General features: G+C 64.8%; 1 protein-coding gene across 2 annotated transcripts; it reads left to right on the top strand.

Annotated features, from left to right (window-relative positions):
- On the top strand, nt 2,302-18,212 carry CDH15 (cadherin 15). 2 transcript variants are annotated; one of them, XM_021093622.1, is made up of 14 exons: nt 2,302-2,569; nt 7,848-8,006; nt 8,140-8,295; nt 9,452-9,596; nt 12,636-12,796; nt 13,473-13,601; nt 13,926-14,111; nt 15,067-15,320; nt 15,847-15,989; nt 16,124-16,360; nt 16,635-16,874; nt 16,981-17,117; nt 17,232-17,399; nt 17,725-18,212. In XM_021093622.1, exons 1-14 carry the CDS (start codon nt 2,528-2,530, stop codon nt 17,923-17,925), a joined length of 2,358 nt encoding a protein of 785 aa, XP_020949281.1. In that variant the 5' UTR covers nt 2,302-2,527; the 3' UTR covers nt 17,926-18,212. The 2 variants fall into 2 exon arrangements, with proteins under 2 accessions (XP_020949281.1, XP_020949283.1); XM_021093624.1 differs by lacking the exon at nt 7,848-8,006 and having other exon boundaries at nt 2,426-2,569; nt 17,725-18,186.

Here is a 20,048-nt window from a genome sequence, read left to right as displayed (position 1 = left end):
CTTGCCGCAGGGTCAGCTCCTTCTGTCAGGGAACTGGGTGTTTTCACAGGCTCAGGGAGGGGACTTCGGCCATCTGGGTGGCACCTGTGTAGCCGGAGTGTCACCAAACATCTGGCCCTTAGGACAGGGTAGCTTGTGTCCAGTTTGGTGTAAGCCTGCCTGCTTTCACACTGGACAGTTCTTATTTCGCTGTATAACTACAGTAGTCCTTTTTTTTTTTTTAGGGCCACCCTGCAGCATATGGAGGTTCCCAGGCCAGGGGTTTTATCAGAGCTGCAGCTGCCGGCTTCGCCCCCAGCCACAGCAACAGCCACACCAGATCCGAGCCACGTCTTCGACCTACACCACAGCTCACGGCACCATCGGATCCTTAACCCACTGAGAGAGGCCAGGGACTGAACCCACATCCTCGTGGACACTTGCTGGGTTCTTAACCTGCTGAGCCACAATGGGAACTCCCCTAATGTACCTACTTATACTTCTCTCAAGTTAATAATAGCTTCACTTCTCTGCTGGAGGTCTCAGTACCCGCTTTTATCAAGGGCACCGGCCCCTCCTTCCCACACCCCCTACACCCCTCCCCCAGCAGGGGGGCCAGTGCCCTTCCAGCTCACAGGTGCACCCCAGTGTATACGTATTGCCAGCCTGTAGACCAGACTCCAGCCCGAGTGGACGCGCAGGTCATCTGCCCAACTGTGTCCCCAAGAGGGGGGTGGTCATCCAGGGTCAGGGGGGTCCTGGCTCCCCACGAGGTTGGATGGGGAGCCCCTAGCGCCTTGGGCTCCAGCCACTCCTGCACCGCACCAAGGACCTGAGGGAGGTCAAAGGTGGGACCCTGGTGTTGGCCACCTGGTACGCAGGAGGGGGCACCAGAGCCCATCTGGAAAGTGGGCTTTGGGGGAGGGGCCTGGCCCTCATTAGCAAGGAAGGCCAACTGGCCCTTGCCGCCTGGGGTGGACCAGCACCAGATGGGACCTCGGGGCTCAGGGAAGCCATCCCTCCTCTGGGTCACAAGAGGAAACGGAGGAAATGGCCACAAAAGTGAAGGGAACGTGCTTCGTGGGGCCCAGAGATGGGACCGACTGCAGGCTGCCCTGGCCCAGGAAGCAGGGCCGTGGGGGGCCCTACCGGCCTGGGGACCACAGCCCTCCCCCAGCGGCCCCTTCCTGCCCTTGGGGCTCCCCTGTGACCAGCTTTCCCATGCCCCCGCAGACGCTCACACCCCGGAGGCTGTTGAGCGGGAGACAGGAGGCCAGGAGCAAGGCGGGGGAGGGGTGCCTGGGGTCAGCCCCTGGGACTCCGCCCAGCCCCCAGACCCCCTACTTCGCCTGCTGCACTGCGACCAGGGACGGAAACCCAAAGCTTCAGAGGGCTTCTCCACCCAGGGTCTGGCGTCCCTGACCTCAGAGGCAGGACAGTGGCTCCAGGGCCGCTCAGCCCCAGGATTTCAGATCCTGTGGCTGGAAGATCTGCAGAGCCTTCAGAGCAGTGAGTGCCAGCGTCACGCTGGAGCCCCCCACTGCCGCCCGCGGCAGCCTGGCCTCCGGCCAAGCAGGCCAAGGGCACAGATGGCGCAGCACCTGCTCAGCTGCCCCTCAACCTGGAGAGGAGGGCAGAGGCCCGTGACTGCTCCTCCCCAGCCCAGGCTCTCCTCGCCCTATGGGGCGGGGAAGGGGGGGGTGTCAGGGGTGCAGGGCCAGGAGAGAGACCCTCGCTCCCCTTCGCCAAGTAGTCACCAACCCAATAATGGCCCATCCCGCAGTAGGAAGACCTTCTGGGTGAAGGGCAGGCCGGGCACCAGCCAGGGCTGCCCTGTCCTTCCTGTGTGTTAGCCCCGTGGGTCAGCAGTCGACAAGCAGCCCTGGGGGCTGCACTCCAGCGCGCGCGGGGGGGGGGGGGGAAGACCGTGACCACACACAGCAAATGTGATCCGAGCCCTCAGGGAGGCGAGCGGCTGGCCTTAGGGACAGTCGGAGAAGCAGTTCTGGTGAGGGCGCGGCCAGTGCAAAGGCCCTGAGACAGGAGCCTGCCTGGTGCTCAGACAGAGGGACTCCACTCTGGTCCCTAATTCAGCCCCACCACCGCTGCCTTTCTGCCCGCCTCCGCCGCTCCACGGCCTGACCCTGGAGCCAGGCATCCAGCTTGGGTCACTGCCTGACCCCTGCTCTGCCCCACACGTGGGGAACACTATGTGCTGTCACTCAGCCCCACGCCCCGCCCCCGCGCCCGGGCTGTCGCTCGGCCCCCTGGCCCGCCCCGCCCACCACGTGCCGTCACTCAGGCCCCCAAGTCCCGCCCCGCGCACGTGCCGTCGCTCAGCCCCCTGGCCCGCCCCGCCCACCACGTGCCCTCACTTAGTTCCCAGGCCCCGCCTGGCCCCGCCCAGCCTCGCCCCCGCACACGTGTTATCACTCGCTCGGCCCCGCCCGCCGCACACTTGTGCTGTCACTCAGCCGGGTCCCGTCCAGCAATAGGCGCCGCTCCCGCCGGCCGGCCGGACACTCGGCCGGACCCCCACCGCCGACCCATGGACGCCGCGCTTCTCCTCGCCCTCGGGCTGCTGGCCCAGGTAAGGCTCCGGCGCCGCTCGAGGTCCCTGCCCCCGCACTGAAGCGGGCATCCCGGCGTCTGGGCCCAGTGGCCCTGGGCACTCTTGGGGGCCCGTGAGCTGAGGGGCCCGGGAGGGTCCTGGGCGGGGCAGCACGGTCAGGGTGCTCGCGCCACGTTCCCGGGGTGAGTGTAGCAGCCTCTGCTGGAGAGAACTCCGAGCCAAACGGGGGTGCCGCCCGCGGATCAGGTCTAGGGTATTCAGCCTTGGGGGGTGGCAGGGGGAGAAGGGAGCGCCGGAGCACCCCCAGCTGGAAAAGCCTGGAGGCCAGATTCCTAGGGACGCCATGAGCTGCTCCTCTCGAGTCTAGCTTCGGGTGGAGCCGGAGCCCCCACGGGTCCAGGCGGTAGGGCAGGTGCTGGCTCTTGGCTCCAGGAACCCCTTCTCCTTGGGAGCACCCTGTGTCCAGGAGACCCCAGTTCCAGCCCCCACAGGGCCACCCTCCACACATCCTAAGGAACCCCAACTTGCCCACCCCTCAGCTGGTCCACGCCACGCCGGCACAGGAGAGGTGGAAGGAGCAGGACCACCCAGCTCCCCACATGGCCACCCGCTGGGTGGAACCACCGATGCCTTAGGCTGCTGGGCAGGCGCCAGGACTCACCTGGGAGTGGGGCAGGCGGCCTCCTGCCCCAGCAGACCCAGCTGAGCCAGGGTCACCGCTGAGGGCCAGCCTGCGAGAACGGCCTCAGACCTCCCAGACTTGAGCAGATGTGTTGCCGTTCCAGCTCCAGACCCATGAGGCAGTGTGGACGCTGTGAGGGCCCCCAATCCCGGGCTCGCTGGCCAGCTCAGTTCTCAGCCCCTGGCAGGTGCTGGGGTGCCCACCAGCCGGCCCCTCCTGCACACGGCCCCACCACCCCAGCCATGCCAGCCCTGCCCTGGGGTCCTCTCACCGGCCCCAGTGGAGATGGCGCCTGCTGCTCCCAACTGGTCACTCAGCCGGCACGGCCTGGCCGCCACGCTCCACCTGAGCCCCTGAGCCCTCTGCTGGGTGCCCACCCAGGGCAGCAGGCCCTCTGGCAGCCCCACACTCACTCCAGAAGGCTCTGGCCTCCTCGCGTGACCCTACCTACTTGTTCCAGGAACAGGCTGACACCCACTCCTTTGGGTCTGGGGGTGTCATCCTTTCAGCAGGACCTGGGAGACTCCGTTGTGGGGGCAGGGGGAGCTCCTTCTCAGATTCCTCTCCCCTCTCCCAAGGCAACTGCAGAATGCACCCCCTCCCAGACAGCTGGAGACTGCAGGGATTCTGGTGGGGGTGGGGGGCCAGCCAAGGGCCTGGCCGCTCATGTTCCCACACTCGGTGTGGCTCAAATTAGCTCCGGTGTGAGGGGAGCGTCTCCGGGCCTCGCTGAAATATGTCCGTGACAGAACCTGGCCCAGCCCTCCCCCACCCAGCTCAGCTTTCAGACGTTTGTCCCCCCGTCCAGCTACATGGTCCTGTGACCGCCTCCTGGACTCTCCTCCCTCCACCTCTGGGAGCCCCCAAGGAGGCTGGTGCAGGCATAGCAGGACTCCTCGGTGGCCTCTGGGGTGGGGGCCTGTTGACCATCGCCTGTTTCGTAGCCGTGGACCAGCCTCATTCTTCCTCTGCCTGTGTCCCCCTAGATCTCAGCCAGGGGCCGAGCGTGTCTTTCAGAACTGGCCTCTGGGGGCCCCCTTTCCTGTGCCCACGGCATCCCAGCAGCTGGGCCCCTGGGGGCCTGTCCTACCGGAAGGGGGGGAATGGGAGCACAGGTGGTAGGGGCAGACCCTTGCCGTTTTGGGGAGGCCCCGAGCCTGCGCCCAGCTCCGGGAGGCCGTGTGGGACTGTGCAGGATGCCAGCCACCACTGCTTTCAGGCCTGGCTTTTAACTCTTGGGACCAGGTGGGAGGCCTGGAGCCTGGGGGGATGTGCACGAGGTTTGCGGGGGCAGGGGGAGAGGCCGAGGTGCTTTGTGGGCAGAAGGCCCCCGCAAGCTTCCCAGGCATTAGCCCCTTCCCACCCCACCCCCCCAGCTGGAATCCAGACCACCCCGTTCCTGGATGGCCTGGCGGGCATCAGGCATGCCAGGAATGGACCCAGCTGTCTGCCTGGCCCGGAGCGGCCCCCACGTCTCCCCTGAGCCCCCCTCCAGCTGTTGCAGGCTTCAGGATGGTGAGACAGAGGTGCAGCTGTCCCTCCAGCCTGCCGGCTGCAGCCCCACTGGGGCAAGTCCTGTGTTCCCGGATGTCCTGCCCACCTTCAGTAGGCAGGGGTCCAGCCCGGCTTCCCTGGGTTCCTGTCACACCGACCTGGAGCGGATTCCCGTGCCTGCTCTGGAGGAGACGCTGTGTATCTCCTGCTCCAGGACTTGCCCACGTTGCCCCCCCGCTTGGCAAAGCCCCCGGCAGTGTGGACTCAGAACCCCTCCACGAACCAACCTGAGCTGTGGAAGTTCTGCCTGGTTGCGCCATTCCGTCAACCGGTGCCACTCCCGGAGCCGTCAGAGGCCGCAGTGCCAGCGCTGGGGCAGGCTCTCCTCCCTGTCCACTGCGCTCCGTGGTCAGCAGCATCTCTGCCCAGAGCAGCTGAGTGTCCAGCTTTCTTCCCGGCTCCCTGCCTGGGGAATTCTGTGTTCGGAACCCACCGAGGGCTGGTGGAGTGAGGCAGAGAGGTCTGCGGCCCCCAGGTCCGGGCAGGACAGACCCCCGTGGGGGGCAAGGGCTGTCAGCAGAGCCTCCAGGGCTCAGGCACTTTCCTACTGTTGCTTTAAAACCGTTGTTGGTGGCGTCGTGCCCACCCCACACGCAGAATCTCCCAGGGGTGGAGTGGAGCGGGAGCCAGGTCAGGGCTGGGGGACCCACGTGTTTTTGTTTTTGTTTTTCCATTTTGGCCACCCTGCGGCGTGTGGCGTTGCCAGGCCAGGAACCAGATGCAAGCCGTGTTTGCCATCTAAGCCACAGCTGCGGCAGCGCCGGGTCCTTAACCCACCGTGCTGGGCTGGAGATGGAACCTGCGGCTGAGCGCTCTCAAGATGCCACTGACCCCGCTGCAGCACAGTGGGAGCTCCCCGGCTGACCCTCAGAATGAGCGTTAGGAAGCCCGGATCTGTGTGAGGGGCCGTCCCACTGCGTCAGCCCCCCAGGGAGGAGGGCGTGGGGACCGCCGGAGGCCAGCAAAGCACCCAGCAGGGGGCATCTCTGGGGGAGGCGGCCTCGCCGGGGTCTGTGCAGGGGACACCATCCCTGCCCTGCAGTGGCATGTGAAGTGCTTACCACGCAGCCAGGTCCCACTGGCTCCACCTGCGGCCTGGAGCTCTCTACTCCGTGGGCTTGGCGGACCGGCCCAGGCTGTGCTCTCAGGCTCTGGGCCAAGGGCGGGGCCGAGGTGGGTCCCTGACACCCGTCGGCTCTAGAGAGTGAGCGGCGGGGGGAGGTGGCATCTGTGAGCAGCGTCCAGCCGAGGTGCTTTCATGGCTGCACACTTGCTGGGCTTCTGAGGCGGCCTTGTCTGTGGGCCTTTGTCCTGGCTCCGGATGTCCCTTGACCCCCCAGGCGGCTCCCAGGCCTTCCCCGAACCACCCACATCTTCTGGGAAGGGGTGGTGGGAGGACAGAGGATGAGAGAGAGAGAGATGTCCCCAGAGCCGGAGGTCAGCTGCACTGCAGCCTGGCCACCCCACCCTCCCAGGCTCTGATCTGAGCAAGGGGCCCCTGCCCAGGCTCGGTGGCTCCTGCCGCTCTTGTGAACTTGGTCCGCAGGGAGCCAGGGAGCTGGGACTCCAGGCTCTGCCACCACCACGCCAAGCTGGTGGGCGTCCTACAGTGTTGCCAAGGCCACTGGCAGGGAGGGCACAGCCACAGGCTCTGCGGTGGGCTGCAGGGGCAGAATGCGTCCCCCATGTCCTCCAAGGGCCTGAGGTCAAGGAGCACCCGCAGACTGTCCCTCCCGCCCAGTCGTCCCCCCCACCCCGGCTGTGCCCCTGGGTGTCACATAAAGGCAGTAGAGATTCAGGCGTGGCTCCCAGCCCTGCTGCTCTCGGGGCTGTGAGGCTGAGAGGGGCTGGGGCGGGCCGGCAAGGGAGCATGCCAAGCTCGCTGTCCCCAGGAGCGCTGTGACAAAGGCCGCCAGGTTCCCGCTTGGTGGGAACAGCAAGCTGGCCTGGAAGTGCCAGTGCTGGGCCGTCCTGGTGGGAAGCCAGCTGCCCAGGAGGCGTGGAGCCCAGCAGTGCCATCTGTTGGGCACGGGGAGCTGGGGGCCTGGTAACCCGCCCGTCCTTTCTCTCAACTGGGTTTGGTGCTTCTTGGGGTCCAGACCTTGGCCCTTCGGGTGAGAGCAGGAGGGGGACTCAGAACCGGGGGGGGCTGGCCCGGGCCCGGCGGTGGGGGGGGGGCAGCCCTGGTCTGGAGGTTACTCTCACTCTGTCAGCAAAGGGCGTGAGGAGCCGGGTGGGTTGCCCTGGAGGAGGGCGCCAGCCAGAGGTTGTGCAGGACAGCAGCCCCCCCTACCTCCCCCCAGCCCCCTGTTTACCAGTCACCGCTCCCTCCTCCCCTGGCGTCTCCAGCCCGGGGCGGCCCCTCCACAGACTGTGAGGGGACAGCAAGCTTGGCAGAAGTCAGCAGGACCCAGGCTGGGGGTGGGGACCAGGGCTTGAGGAGCAGCCAGGGAGGGTCCCCCTCCAGAAGAGTTCAGAGGGCGGAGAGCGGCCTGCGCAGGAGTGTCCCTTCCGTGTCCTGTGTCCTTCCCCTGTCCCTGAGGCTGCCCCTGCCTTGGGTTGGAGGAGGGAGCGCAGGGAGCTACAGACGCAGGGGACGAATTTTGACAGCCCGGGGGGGCCTGCTGCCCCTCTCCCTCCCTGGGCCTTGCCAGTCCTTACCCGAGCCCAAGCAGTTAGTTCTGTGCCGGCAAGAGCTGCAGCTGTGTCAGCCCCACTCAGGATTTGGGAAGCAGCAGGCCTGCAGTATCTCCGCACCCAGCCGCCACCCACGCCCAGTCAGGGTGCGGGTGCAGGGGCCGCGGGTTTCAACCAGGGCCTTGCGGGAGTGCGCGGTGATGGTTGGGGCTGCTGCCCGCTCTGCCCTCAAGCCCCCAGAGGGCTTCCTTTTCTGGGCCTCGGTTCCCGCTCTGAGCGGTGGAGGTGGGGCGAGTTCCGGCAGGGCAGGTGCCTGCCTCCCCCAGGCTTCATCAGGTACCTCGGCTGGGGGAGCGCGCTGCGCTGCCTGGCCCACCAGGGCTCTGGGTGTGTGCTGGGTGACGCGGTTTGTCTTTGTGGCAGAGTGTGTGCCTGTCACTGGGGGTCCCCGGGCTGAGGAGGCCCCGCACCCTGTACCCCTGGCGCCGAGCGCCCACGCAGGGCCGTGTGCGGAGAGCCTGGGTCATCCCTCCCATCAGCGTGTCCGAGAACCACAAGCGCTTGCCCTTCCCCCTGGTGCAGGTGAGGGGCGGGGCTGGCGGGCGGGGGCGGGGCTGGCAGGGGCGGGGGCGGGGCTGGCAGGGGCGGGGCTGGCGGGGTGGGGCTGTCCCCCCTGCTCCTGGGGACACCCAGCAAGCCCATTTCCGGCCCGCAGATCAAGTCCGACAAGCAGCAGGCGGGCGGCGTCATCTACAGCATCCAGGGGCCCGGCGTGGACGAAGAGCCCCAGGGCGTCTTCTCCATAGACAAGTTCACCGGCAGGGTTTTCCTGAACGCCCTGCTGGACCGAGAGAAGACCGACCGCTTCAGGGTGGGCCCCTGCCCTCTCCGTTCTCCCCCTCCCCCACTTGCCCCCCTCCCCTCTTAGATAGGGTCGCTTAGGGGTCGGCGGCCACAGGCTCCCACTCCCAAGGGGTCAGCGGCCACACCTTCTCCAGCAAGACGCAGCGTTCTTTTTGCCAGGGCCTTGGAAGTGCTGGGGTAGGGATTGGACCCGCACCACCGCAGTGACCTGAGCCACCACACTGACCTAGTGGGATCCTTAACCTGCTGCACCACAGGGGAACTCCCAGGACCTAGCATTCTTAACTGGGGGCCAGGAGTGGGATTTGGGACCATTTGGCAGATAAGCCTGAGCAGCCTGAGGGCTGGCGCTGCCCCCCCACCCCACCCCCGGAGAACTGGGCAGCAGGGTGGGTGTCAGCTTCCCCAGGAAAGCAGCGCTGGACAGTGGTGTCACCATTCCTCCCCCAGCATGTGCTGTGCCTTGTGGGGGCTGGGAGGCTTGAAGAACCCCAGCAGCAGCCGCCCCAGGACTGTTGGGGTAGGATGGAGGTGGCCTGGAAGCTGGCCCTTGAAAGGCTTGGGCTGTGGGGTCTAGGACAAAGAGCCGTGGAGAGAGGGAGGAGAGCTGGGCCAAGGAGGGAACGTAGAACTCACCTGAGTCCCTATAGACATGGGTACCCCCCGGGCTGACCTGACCCAGGGAAGGGGCTTCAGCCTTTGCCATTCAGGTGCCCTAAAGCCTTGTCAAGCTTTAAGAACCCTCTTTGGTTTCCACAGAAAGACTGTGTTTTCCTTGGAAGTTAAATCTCACCTATTCTCTGAGGGGCAGGAGGTAGGTTAAGTCAAAACTGCACCCATACAGAGAAGTTAAACTTCAAGAGCAGCCAAAACCATTTACAGAAAAAGAGAGAGAGGCTAGGAGAGCATCGCCTGAGTCACGTTTGAAACATGGCTGTGAGCTTCCTGGTGGCCAAGGTGATAGGGGAAGCATGGCGGCCGCCCTGCCTGCTGGGAGGAAATGGGCTCTTCTTGGGGGATTCTGTCTGCCCCTGAACTGCTTCTCACTTGTTTCAGTGGGGTTTTCAGCAGGCACCACCTCTGCATTTGCTGTCCCATTTGCCTTTGGGGGGCTGCTGAAAATTGGGGAACCCAGTGCCAGCCCTTGCTCTCTGCTCAATTAGCTCAGGGCCTTCGCTCTGGACCTGGGGGGGTCCACCCTGGAGGAGCCCACAGATCTGGAGATCGTGGTTGTGGACCAGAATGACAACCGGCCGGTCTTCAGGCAGGAGGTGTTCACTGGCCAGGTGCTGGAAGGCGCTGTCCCAGGTGAGTGCCAGCCACCTGCTCCAGCTGCCAGTGAGGTAGGGAGCCTAGAGGTGGGTGCTGGGGAGCTCAGGAATCCAGGGGTTCTCCTCACCGAGGACTTGAAAAATAGGTACATAGCCTCCACGACTGCAGGAGTTTCCACAGGTCACTTCTTGCAGTGTAAATTCAAGCCGCACGTCTTCCAAAGCTGGAGAGCATCTGCGGATGGCTAAGCTCTGGTGGTTCCTCTGCTCCCCCCTCCCCATCCCCTCTCTCTCCCCCCTTTTCTAAATTGAGGTGAAGTTCACATAACCTGAAATTAACCATTTTAAACTGAGCAGTTCATGGCATTTACGCGTTCACAGCGCACAGGCCCCACACATCACCCCCGAAAGGAGGCTCCGGCCTGTTAGCTGTCACTTCCTGAATCACGACAGCTGTGGCGACGCGGGATCCTTAACCCACTGGCCAGGCCGGGGATCAAACCCGTGCCTCCACAGCAACGTGAGCAGCTGCTGCATATGGAAGTTCCCAGGCTAAGGGTCGAATTGGAGCTGCTGGCCTGCACCTCAACCACAGCAACAGTAAATGCAAGCCAGGTCTGCGACCTACACCACAGCTCACGGCAACACCAGATCCTTAACCCACCGAGCGAGGCGAGGGATCGAACCTGCATCCTTCAGGAGCACAGAGACTAGTCAAGTTCTTAACTTGCCGAGCCACAGCGGGAACTCCTCGTTGATTCTTGATTCCATGTTTTCATGGCAAAAGCCCCACAACGCTTTGTCTGTCATGGGCCCTGAGGCAGCACCTCGCTTGCCTGAGTAAATGCTTTGACTTTATAGGCAAAGGAGGTGTTTTTGGGACTCGAGGGGGGCAGGACTGAAGCTGCAGGTTGCGTTGGGTAGTCCTGTCATCTTAGCAATTTGCCCTCTTCCAAACCGTGACTGTGGCTTGTGTTTGCAGCCGTCTGCGTTTCCTTGCATTCCTCTCAGCAGCGTTTTCTGCTTCTCACTCACTGTTCATTCTGCCACCTCCCCTTGGTTGCGATTGTCTCCAGGTGTGGGTCTGTGTGCCTGGAGGCCCCCTGAGACCCTGGTTCCGGGGCTTCCTGCTGTTCCCTTTGTTTTTTTTTTTTTTTTTTTCCTTGGGCCGCTCCTGCAGCATATGGAGGTTCCCAGGCTAGGGGTCGAATCAGAGCTGTAGCTGCCAGCCTACGCCAGAGCCACAGCAACTCGGGACCCGAGCCGCATCTGCAACCTACACCACAGCTCACGGCAACGTCGGATCCTTAACCCGCTGAGCAAGGGCAGGGACCGAACCCGCAACCTCATGGTTCCTAGTCAGATTCGTTAACCACTGCGCCACGGCGGGAACTCCTGCTGTTCCCTTTGTGATGAATAGGCCTCTGGTGGAAGGTTCTCTGCAGGCCCTGCTGCCCTCAGACCGCCCGCCCCCGGGCTCCTGCCTGAATCTCCACTGTCCCCATTCTTGTTTCATCCTGTCCTTCGTCTCCGTTACACGATAGAACTCAAGTGCTTGTACGTACTGTATATGTCTGTGTGTCTTCAGTGTGTGCATGTGTGTGTGTACATAGGTGTGTGTGCGTGTGCTTTGGGTATATGTGTATTCACATATGTTAGTCTGGACGCTTCATGTCCTCTTAATTCAATGGGTAAGAATTCTTTCTATTTTATGATCGTTATTTTTTTGGCCTCCCCGTGGCGTATAGGTTCTCTCTCTGGGGGTCAGATCTGACCTAATCCGCAGCTGCAGCCGTGCTGGATCCTTAATGCACCTTGCCGGGCGGGGGAACGAACCTGTGTCCTAGCGCTCCCAAGATGCCGCGGATCCCATTGGGCCACTGCGGGCACCCCATTGCTTGATCATTCTTCGCAGCCGTGATTTTTTTTTTTTTTTTTTGCTCTTAAAGGCCGCACCCTCGGCATATGGAGGTTCCCAGTCTAGGGGTCCTGTCGGAGCTGTAGCCACCGGCCTACACCAGAGCCACAGCAACGCGAGATCCGAGCTGCATCTGCAACCTACACCACAGCTCACGGCTGTGCCGGATCCTTAACCCACTGATCGAGGCCAAGGATTGAACCTGCATCCTCATAGATACTAGTCGGGTCTGTTAACTGCTAAGCCATGACGGGAACTCCTGCAGCCATGATTTGATGCTCGCGTTGGCTCAGTGAGAAACTCATCCACTGGCCCAGGCCCTTTCAGCAGGCAGAGCTGGGCAGTAAGTTCACAAAGGTGCAGCTGTGCATGTGTCTGCGTGTGCGTGTGTGTCTGGCGTGTATGTGTGCGCTCAGCCATGTTTGCACGCTCCTCCACCTTCCTTCTGAGTCACAAGTCCTTGCCAGCACCCACTGGCATCCCGGGTCTGCGAGGTCCCTTGTGGGGTCCCTTCTCTGATGGTGAGAAGCTGGGCCCCGGTCCCCCGTGTGTGCTCACCTGCCGGGCGTCGGGGCTTGGGGCCCCTCGGAGCGGCTCACCTGCGCTCCAGGAAGGGGGCTGCTTGGAGCGCTGTTTCTGGCTCTACTCTGGGGTCCAGAGTTGCACCAGGACGTACCTGCTTGGTGGCTCCCCACCTTCCGTGGCTTGGCCAGCGGCTGCTTTGATGCTGTTCCTTAGTCACCCGCCAGCGACAGGCCTGGCTGCCTGGGCTGCTCCCAGGCAGGGGAGCGTGCAGTGCCCCAGGGATCAGAAGGAACGCAGGGCACCGGGACTGGTGGGCCTCCGCTGCAGTGACCCCTCTCCTGAGGCTTGCTGTCCTGTTTGCCCTGGAGCTGCCCAGCTTGCCTGCACTCTCTTCCTCCTGGGGCTGGGGTTCGGGGCCAGGCCCAGGTGTCCCGTGGAAAACAGGTGTCAGCTGTGCACGTCGGACACCCACCTCCCCCAACCCAAGCAGCACGAGTCAGCAGCTTGGACGTTGGGCATGGGCTGAACACAGCCTGGACTGGGCCCGTGGGCTGCAGCAGAGCAGGCAGGGTGTGCTGGAGTTAGGGGCTGGTGCCCGTGGGTGTCACCGCCACACGTCCCCGCCCTTCCCAGGTACCTTGGTGACCAGGGCGGAGGCCACAGACGCGGACGACCCGGAGACGGACAACGCGGCCCTCCGGTACTCGATCCTGGAGCAGGGGGGCCCCCAGCTCTTCAGCATCGATGCGCTCTCAGGGGACATCCGCACGGTGCAAGTGGGCCTGGACCGCGAGGTGAGGGCTGCTCACCGCGGCCGACATTCCCCTCGGGCCTGGGCCGGGCAGACCCAGCCTGAGCCACCCTGCCCTGTGGGTGGGCGGGTGGGTAGATCCGAAGCCGGTTTACGGGCCCTCAGCCCCTTTTCAGCCCAAAGTCCCGCCTGTTGCCTGTGAAGAATTCAGGCTCCCTGGCCCGGGGTAGGGCCGTCCGTGTGGCCCCTCGCTGCCAGGCTCCTTTCCGTGTGGCATCTGCACCTCCAGGAAGCCCTCCTTGGTTCCCCACAGCCACCCAGGTGCTCTGTCTGGCTACTTACCATGCGAGGTGATCTTTGCCCCCTTTCTCTGCCACTGCTCCCGGCTCCCCAGGGCAGGGACTAGCACCTTGCATGCAGCAGGCGCTCTGTAAATGCTTATCTGACTCGGTCACTGCTCTTCTGCCTGCTCACAGGCTGGGGCAGAGCCTGGAGTCGACAGTCCTGTGGTGGGACTGAGAAGCCAGGCAGCACCTTGTGCCCCAGGACTGCAGAGCAGGGCAGGTACTCGAGCCACCTGGGGTCTCAGAGCCACGAGCGCCTGGCAGGGGGCTGAGCTGCAGGGGGTGTGCCTACCCTGCCCCCAAGCCCTAAGGTGGCCACGCAGCCCTGGCCACATGCTCCATCCAGTCTCCTGATGCTGCGTCACCTGTCCCCAGGTGGTCGCCGTGTACAACCTGACCCTGCAGGTGGCAGACATGTCTGGAGACGGGCTCACGGCCACCGCCTCAGCTGTCATCACGCTCCAGGATGTCAATGACAACGCCCCCGAGTTCACTGGGGAAGAGGTGGTGGCTCCGCCCTTGCCCCGCTGCCGCTGCTTGGGGCTGCCCTGGTCGGGGCTCCTGGTGAGGGGTGGGGGGCTGGGAGCCCGGAGGAGACACCCCGCATGGTTGGTTCAAGGCCCCGATCAGCACAGGTGGCTTGTGAGCACGTCAAGCGTCGGGAGCTTGGTGGTGGGGGCCGTGGCCCTGCCTTGGAGAGGGCAGTGCCTGCCTGGCCAGCAGCTGAGGGGGGCGGTGGTTCCCGGGCCCCTGGGCCAGAGGACTGCGCTTGGGTGGGCAGTGGGTGGGAGAGACCGGCCTGTGGGTAACGGGGCCGAGTTTCTGCAGTTCTTCCTGGAGGCCGCCGAGGCCGTCAGCGGCGTGGACGTGGGGCGGCTTGAGGTGGAGGACCGGGACCTGCCCGGCTCCCCCAACTGGGCGGCCAGGTTCACCATCTTGGAGGGTGACCCTCAGGGGCACTTCGCCATCCGCACGGACCCCAGGACCAACGAGGGCGTGCTGTCCGTGGTGAAGGTGAGCTGGCGGGCGTCTCTCACACCGGCCACCTGATGGAAGCGTCCGTGGCCCCTCAGGAAGGAGCAGCCAGAGGGCCTGGCGCGCGGGGACTGCAGGCTTGGGTCACGCAACACAGGACGACAGGGCTGAGAGGCGGGGCAGCACCACCCGCTCGGGGTTATTTCCGGCGTTCGACGCATGTTCCCGGTGAGCACGTGCAGACCTCACGTGTCGACTGACCTGAAACCAGAGAGAGAACCAGCAAGAGATACATTTCTGCATGCCTGTGCACACACAGCTACACACACGCGTGCACACACGTGCACATGCATGCGCACACAGCCACACATGCACACACACATGCGCACGCACGGCTACACACACAGCTATACACACGCATGCATGCACACGTATGCGTGCACACTGCAGCTCACATATGTTTGTGCAGAGAGAGATTTCGATGGTTCCTGGGGCCACTGAGTGGCAGCTGGCCGGCTGAAAGCCTAGGAGCTGAGGCCGCACCTGGAGGCCGGGTTCCTTCTTCTGCAGGGAGATGGCACGTTTGCTCTCAAAGGCTTCCAGCCACAGACAAGACCCTTCCCCACCCGCTTATCCAGGATAAGCCGCTTGGTTTAAAGTTTCTGTATGGCCAGCTTAAGCATGGGGCCCGATGAGTGTCTGCCCCCCTGAGTCACTGAGGGGGACAGTCCAGCCAAGTGACAGAAAACTGACCACACAGCTCCCCACAGACTCATTTCGAGTGAAGAGTATTTGTCGTTTTTACAGTCTTCTTCGTGCTTTTTGTCTTGCATTATTTTTATTTTCCCAAGGCTGAAAAGAAGGAAGTTGGGGCTCTGAGGTCAGAGGAGGGCGGCAGTGCCAGTGTGCAGGGCTCTCCAGCCCAAGCTGCCTGGGGCGCCCCCGCTGCGCAGGGCCCCGAGGCGTGATGGGCCGCCCCTCTGCTTTCCTGCAGCCCCTGGACTATGAGAGCTGCGAGCGGTACACCCTCAAAGTGGCGGTGCAGAATGAGGCCCCCCTGCAGGCAGCCGCCCCCAGGGCTGAACGGGGCCAGGCCAGGGTCAGCGTGCAGGTGCGGGATGTCAACGAGCCCCCCGTGTTCCGGGAGAACCCGCTAAGGGCCAGCCTGGCTGAGGGGGCAGCCCCAGGAACCCCCGTGGCCACCTTCTCTGCCCGAGACCCTGACACACGTCGGCCGCAGAGGCTCAGGTGGGGGCCTCGGCTGAGCAGAGGGGACCCCCAGCCAGGGCAGCACAGCTCAGAGTGTGAGGCCTGTGCCCCGGGTTCCCGCAGGTCTGCGCTGTGGTTGGAGGGTGGGGGCTCATCCGTGTGTGTCACCAAGCGTCCACGCATGTGCTTGTGTTCATGCGGCCTTGCTGGCGGGGCAGGGCTGGGCTCTCCCCGGCGCAGCTGACTTGGCCTCCATCGTTCCCCAGCCGCGCTGGGAAGCCGCTGTTCCCGTGGGACTGGGTGTTAACACCTTGGACTTCACCCCCTGCCCTGGCCCCGTGGATCTGGGTCTGTCCCCGTGGTGCCACGGTTGAACCCTGTTGTCACTCAGGGGCCGGGGGCCCTGAGCAGCTTGCCTGCCCTCCCGACCCTCAGTTTCTTCGTCTGCTGTTTGGGCCGCGTAGGGCTCTAGAACCAGCTTCAGAGGTGTCTGTGTGTCTCCGTGGGACACACCCCTGGGGTCGCACTTGGGCCCAAGGCCACCCACTGCCCTGCCCCCCAACAGCTACTCCAAGGACTACGACCCTGAAGACTGGCTGCACGTGGACGGGGCCACTGGCCAGGTCCAGACGCAGCGTGTGCTCAGCCCCGCATCCCCCTTCCTCAAGGATGGCTGGTATCGCGCCGTCATCCTGGCCCAAGACGATGGTGAGTGCGGAGCCCGGCCTGGGCCCCCCGCTGCTGCCCAAGGGCTCTGGGCTGGGGGCTCCACCGAGCAGGCCTGCGGGGGGAGGCGAGGGTTCCCGTGGGCCGAGGGCTCACCAGGCCCGTCCTGCCTGCAGCCTCACCACCCAGCACGGCCACTGGGACCCTGTCCATTGAGATCCTGGAGGTCAACGACCACGCCCCCGAGCTGTCCCCGCCTTGGGGCAGCCTGTGCAGCGCGCCAGACCAGGGCTCCGGCCTTCTCCTGGGGGCCACGGATGAGGACCTCCCCCCCCACGGGGCCCCCTTCCACTTCCAGCTGAGCCCCAGGGTTCCAGAGCTGGCCCGGAACTGGAGCCTCAGCCCTGTGAATGGTGAGCTCTCCCCACGCCCCTGCGGGTCCAGAGCCTGGGGCCTGCCGGGGTCACTCCGCATCGTGGTCCCACTGGCTCCCTCCGCGGTGCCTCCGCGGGCCGGGTAGGGATGGGTGACACACCCTATGGACAGATGGGGAGGCAGAGCCCCAGCATCTCAGGAACCCCACGCAGCAGGCTCCCACCCCAAGCACAGGCACAGAGGGGGTCGGGAGGTGGATGGGCAGCTCGGAGCTGCTGCCTCGCCCCTGCTGACCGCGAGCGCCCTCTGCAGTGAGCCATGCGCGCCTGCAGCTGCGGCACCAGGTCCAGGAGGGTCTGTACCGCCTCAGCCTGCTGCTTCGGGACTCAGGACAGCCGCCGCAGCAGCGCGAGCAGCCCCTGAACGTGACCGTGTGCCGCTGTGGCCAGGACGGCACCTGCCTGCCAGGAGCCGCTGCGCTGCGGGCGGGCGGCGCCGGCATCAGCCTGGGGGCCCTGGTCATCGTGCTGGCCAGCGTCATCCTGCTGCTCTGTGAGTGCCGGCCTGCGCACCCCAGCGCTCGGACCCACGCCCCCCGCAGCCCCTTCCGTCTCCCCTGCCCCATGCCCACCCGACCTCCGCCCCATCCCCCACCTAGTGCTCGCCCTGCTGGTGGCCCTCCTGGCGCGGTCCCGGCAGCAGTCGTGGGACAAGGGGCTTCTGCACGGGCTGCAGGACGATCTCCGGGACAACATCCTCAACTACGATGAGCAGGGGGGCGGGGAGGAGGACCAGGTGAGGGGACGGGGCTTGAAGTGCTGAGTGGGGGGGGTCTCTGTGGGGCCCCTGCCGGCCGCCCCAGGAGGGCACCCAGACCCGCGGCTGAGCTCCCTGGCGCTCTGTCCACAGGATGCCTATGACATGGACCAACTGCGCCACCCAGAAGAGCTGGCGGCCCTGAGCGCCCCCCTAGGAAGGCCGCTGATGCGCCGAGATGCCCCGTTTGGCCGAGCGCGCCCCCAGGCTCCCCGTGCGCTGCCCACCAGCCCCACTGACATCGCTGACTTCATCCTCGATGTAGGTGCCAAGCGGGTGGCGGGACCAGGCCCGTGCTCACATGCCCCCTCACGCCTGGGGCGCGCTTGGGGCGCAGGATGGAGGGCTGGAGGTAGGGGCTCGAGTCCGCGAGAGGGAAACCCACCCAGAGGGGACCTTGCCTCTAGTCCGCGTTCTGTGGCAGGTGCTCCCAAGGGCCGGCTCAGGGCTGCTGTGCCAACCCTGGTCACCCCTTTCCCCCTTCTGGCTCTGTCTCCCGGGAGCCTCTCCGGAGCCACTGCCACAGTGGCGGAGGCCACCGGCCGGGCAGGTCAGCACTGCTCCTGAGCCCCAGGCCTGTTCACAGGGCTTGGAGGCTGCAGACAGTGACCCCAGCGTCCCCCCCTACGACACGGCTCTCATCTACGACTACGAGGGGGACGGCTCTGTGGCCGGGACGCTGAGCTCCATCCTGTCCAGCCTGGGCGACGAGGACCAGGACTACAGCTGCCTCCAGGACTGGGGCCCCCGCTTCGCCCGGCTGGCCGATTTGTACGGGCCCCCGTGAAGGTGCCGGGGACGTGGCTTTCGGATGGACCTGTACCCTCCTTGCTCAGGGCACTTCCTCCCCATCCAGAGGGCACACCACAGGGGTCCAAGTGGACACGCTGGACTGGGCTGTGTGGCCGGAAGGGTCAGCTGACCTCTGCACGGCAGACAGGGCACCAGGTCCGTGGCGTGGGTGGGTGGCCTGAGGCGTAGGCCAGCAGCTGCAGCTCCGATTCAGGAACTTCCATATGCCTTGGGTGCAACAACAACAAAAAAAAGCAAAAAAAAAAAAAAAAAAAAAAAAAATAGCCCCTTCATGTAGAATCCTTCTGACCTTAGTCCCTCGGGCCTCGGATTCCCCAGTGCACCCTGGGTAGACGGACAGGGTAGAACGAACAGCAGCCTCCTGCCCACCAATCATTCTGAGGGCTGACCCCAGAGCTGCACCCCCAACCAATGGGCAGACCTCCGGCCAAGCAACAGCTCTGTTGGCCTGCAGGGCCCACACTCACATTGGCCCCCATGAGGAGAAGTAGGGATGCCAGCCTAGGACCAAGGCAGCAGCACCAGGCAGCACCCCCAGAGATTTGCCGCTGCCTCCAGGCTGGCCGCCAGGAAGCAGGGCCAAGAGAAGGCGGGCTCACACGGGGCCAGGCTGCGCAGGAAGTTGACTGATGCCCCTGCCCCTCAGCCTGGGAGGGCTGGCCAAGCTCCAGGCCACCCAGCCAGGGACTCTTGGCCCAAGGAGAAGGCGGAGACCTCACTCCAGCCTTCCCACACCCTCCCTTCCTCACAAACCGAAGCCCAGGATGAGTCCGTTTCTCCAGGCGATGCGGGTGTGCCAGGGTGCCAGGACATGGGTGCCAGGGCTGGGGGCACCCCGCACACTGCACGTCCAGCTCTGTGGCCCCAGGGATACAAAGGGGCACGAGTGATGGATGTCACCTGTCCTCACTTCACCAGCACCGGCGCCCCTTCTCCCTGCTGCTGCATTACCCAAGGCCAGGGTACACCTCCTCCGAGCTGTCCTCGGGGTCCACGCCGCCGGCTTCTGCAAAGGGCCATGAGATCTTGGTTCTGGCTGGCTGCCCTGTGGCGATCAGCCAGCAGGGAGATTCGGGAAGCAGGGCTGGAAACCTGCAGGGTTGGGTGAAGGTGCCAGAGGGCAGGCAGAGGCCAAGCCCTGTCCCTGGACCCAGTGGGGACGCACACGACCTCCCGCGTCTCCGTGCCGTGTACTTAGAGCTGCACGGAGGTCAAGGGGAAGCAACCCCGGTGACCTCCACCGAAGATGTGAAGCCTGGTCCCGCCACTGGGACCCGGAGGAGCAGCAGGAGTCCTGTTGCCGAGGCGGTGTGGGGGCCCCGCAGCTCCAGGCCTGAGCAGACACAGGCAGCCTGAGGTCCAGGCCTCTCGAGAGGGCTCTGGGGACCGTTGTCTGAGGCCAGCTCGAGGTCCACGCCCGCGGCTGCCCGCGACGGCAGAGCTCACCCAGCCAACAGTGTCCCTCTGGCTGCCGGGTCAGGGCCCATAACGGAAGCCAGAGAGTCACCCTCCAGCGGGTCAGAGGCCTTGCCTGAGTGGGCTTGCCCCAGCGCCCCCCCAGGGACCCCACAGTGTTCTCAGGCCACGTGAAGTGCAAGGGAGGCCCCTGCGAAGCAGCCACAGAACCAGCGGGTGGCCAAGGCTGTGCTGACCCCCAGGGCTGCGGCCAGCCCCAGGGCGGCCACACACACAGCCTGGCAGCCAAACCTGATGGGCAGAAGGGGACACACGGATTCAGGTCAGGAGACCTCAGGATTCCACCTGCACCCTCGGGGCTCGAGGGAGGGCTGCCAGGGCGGGAAGGAAGGGGCGGTGCCTCCCCGGTCACAGCCCCTGCCCAGGAGGGCACAGCCCAGCAGCCAGCCCAGGAGGTGGGCCCTCTGCGCCAGCAGCACCTGCCAGCCATTCACACACGAGGCTCCCCTGTGGGCGACACCAGTCACCTGTGGGCTAGTCAGGAACTCCCCCTTGCTGGGGTTCCCAGAATGTCAGGCTGGAAGGGGACCCTGGATGTGCTGCTCCAGTTCCTCCCTGGAAAGGAGGGAACCGGCACAGAGGCATGTGCTTTGGTCGGGGTTGCAGGGGGTGCTCTCCTGA

Source organism: Sus scrofa, chromosome 6 (assembly GCF_000003025.6).
Source record: "Sus scrofa isolate TJ Tabasco breed Duroc chromosome 6, Sscrofa11.1, whole genome shotgun sequence".
NCBI lineage: Eukaryota > Metazoa > Chordata > Mammalia > Artiodactyla > Suidae > Sus > Sus scrofa.
This window is presented reverse-complemented; position numbering and strand designations above follow the sequence as displayed.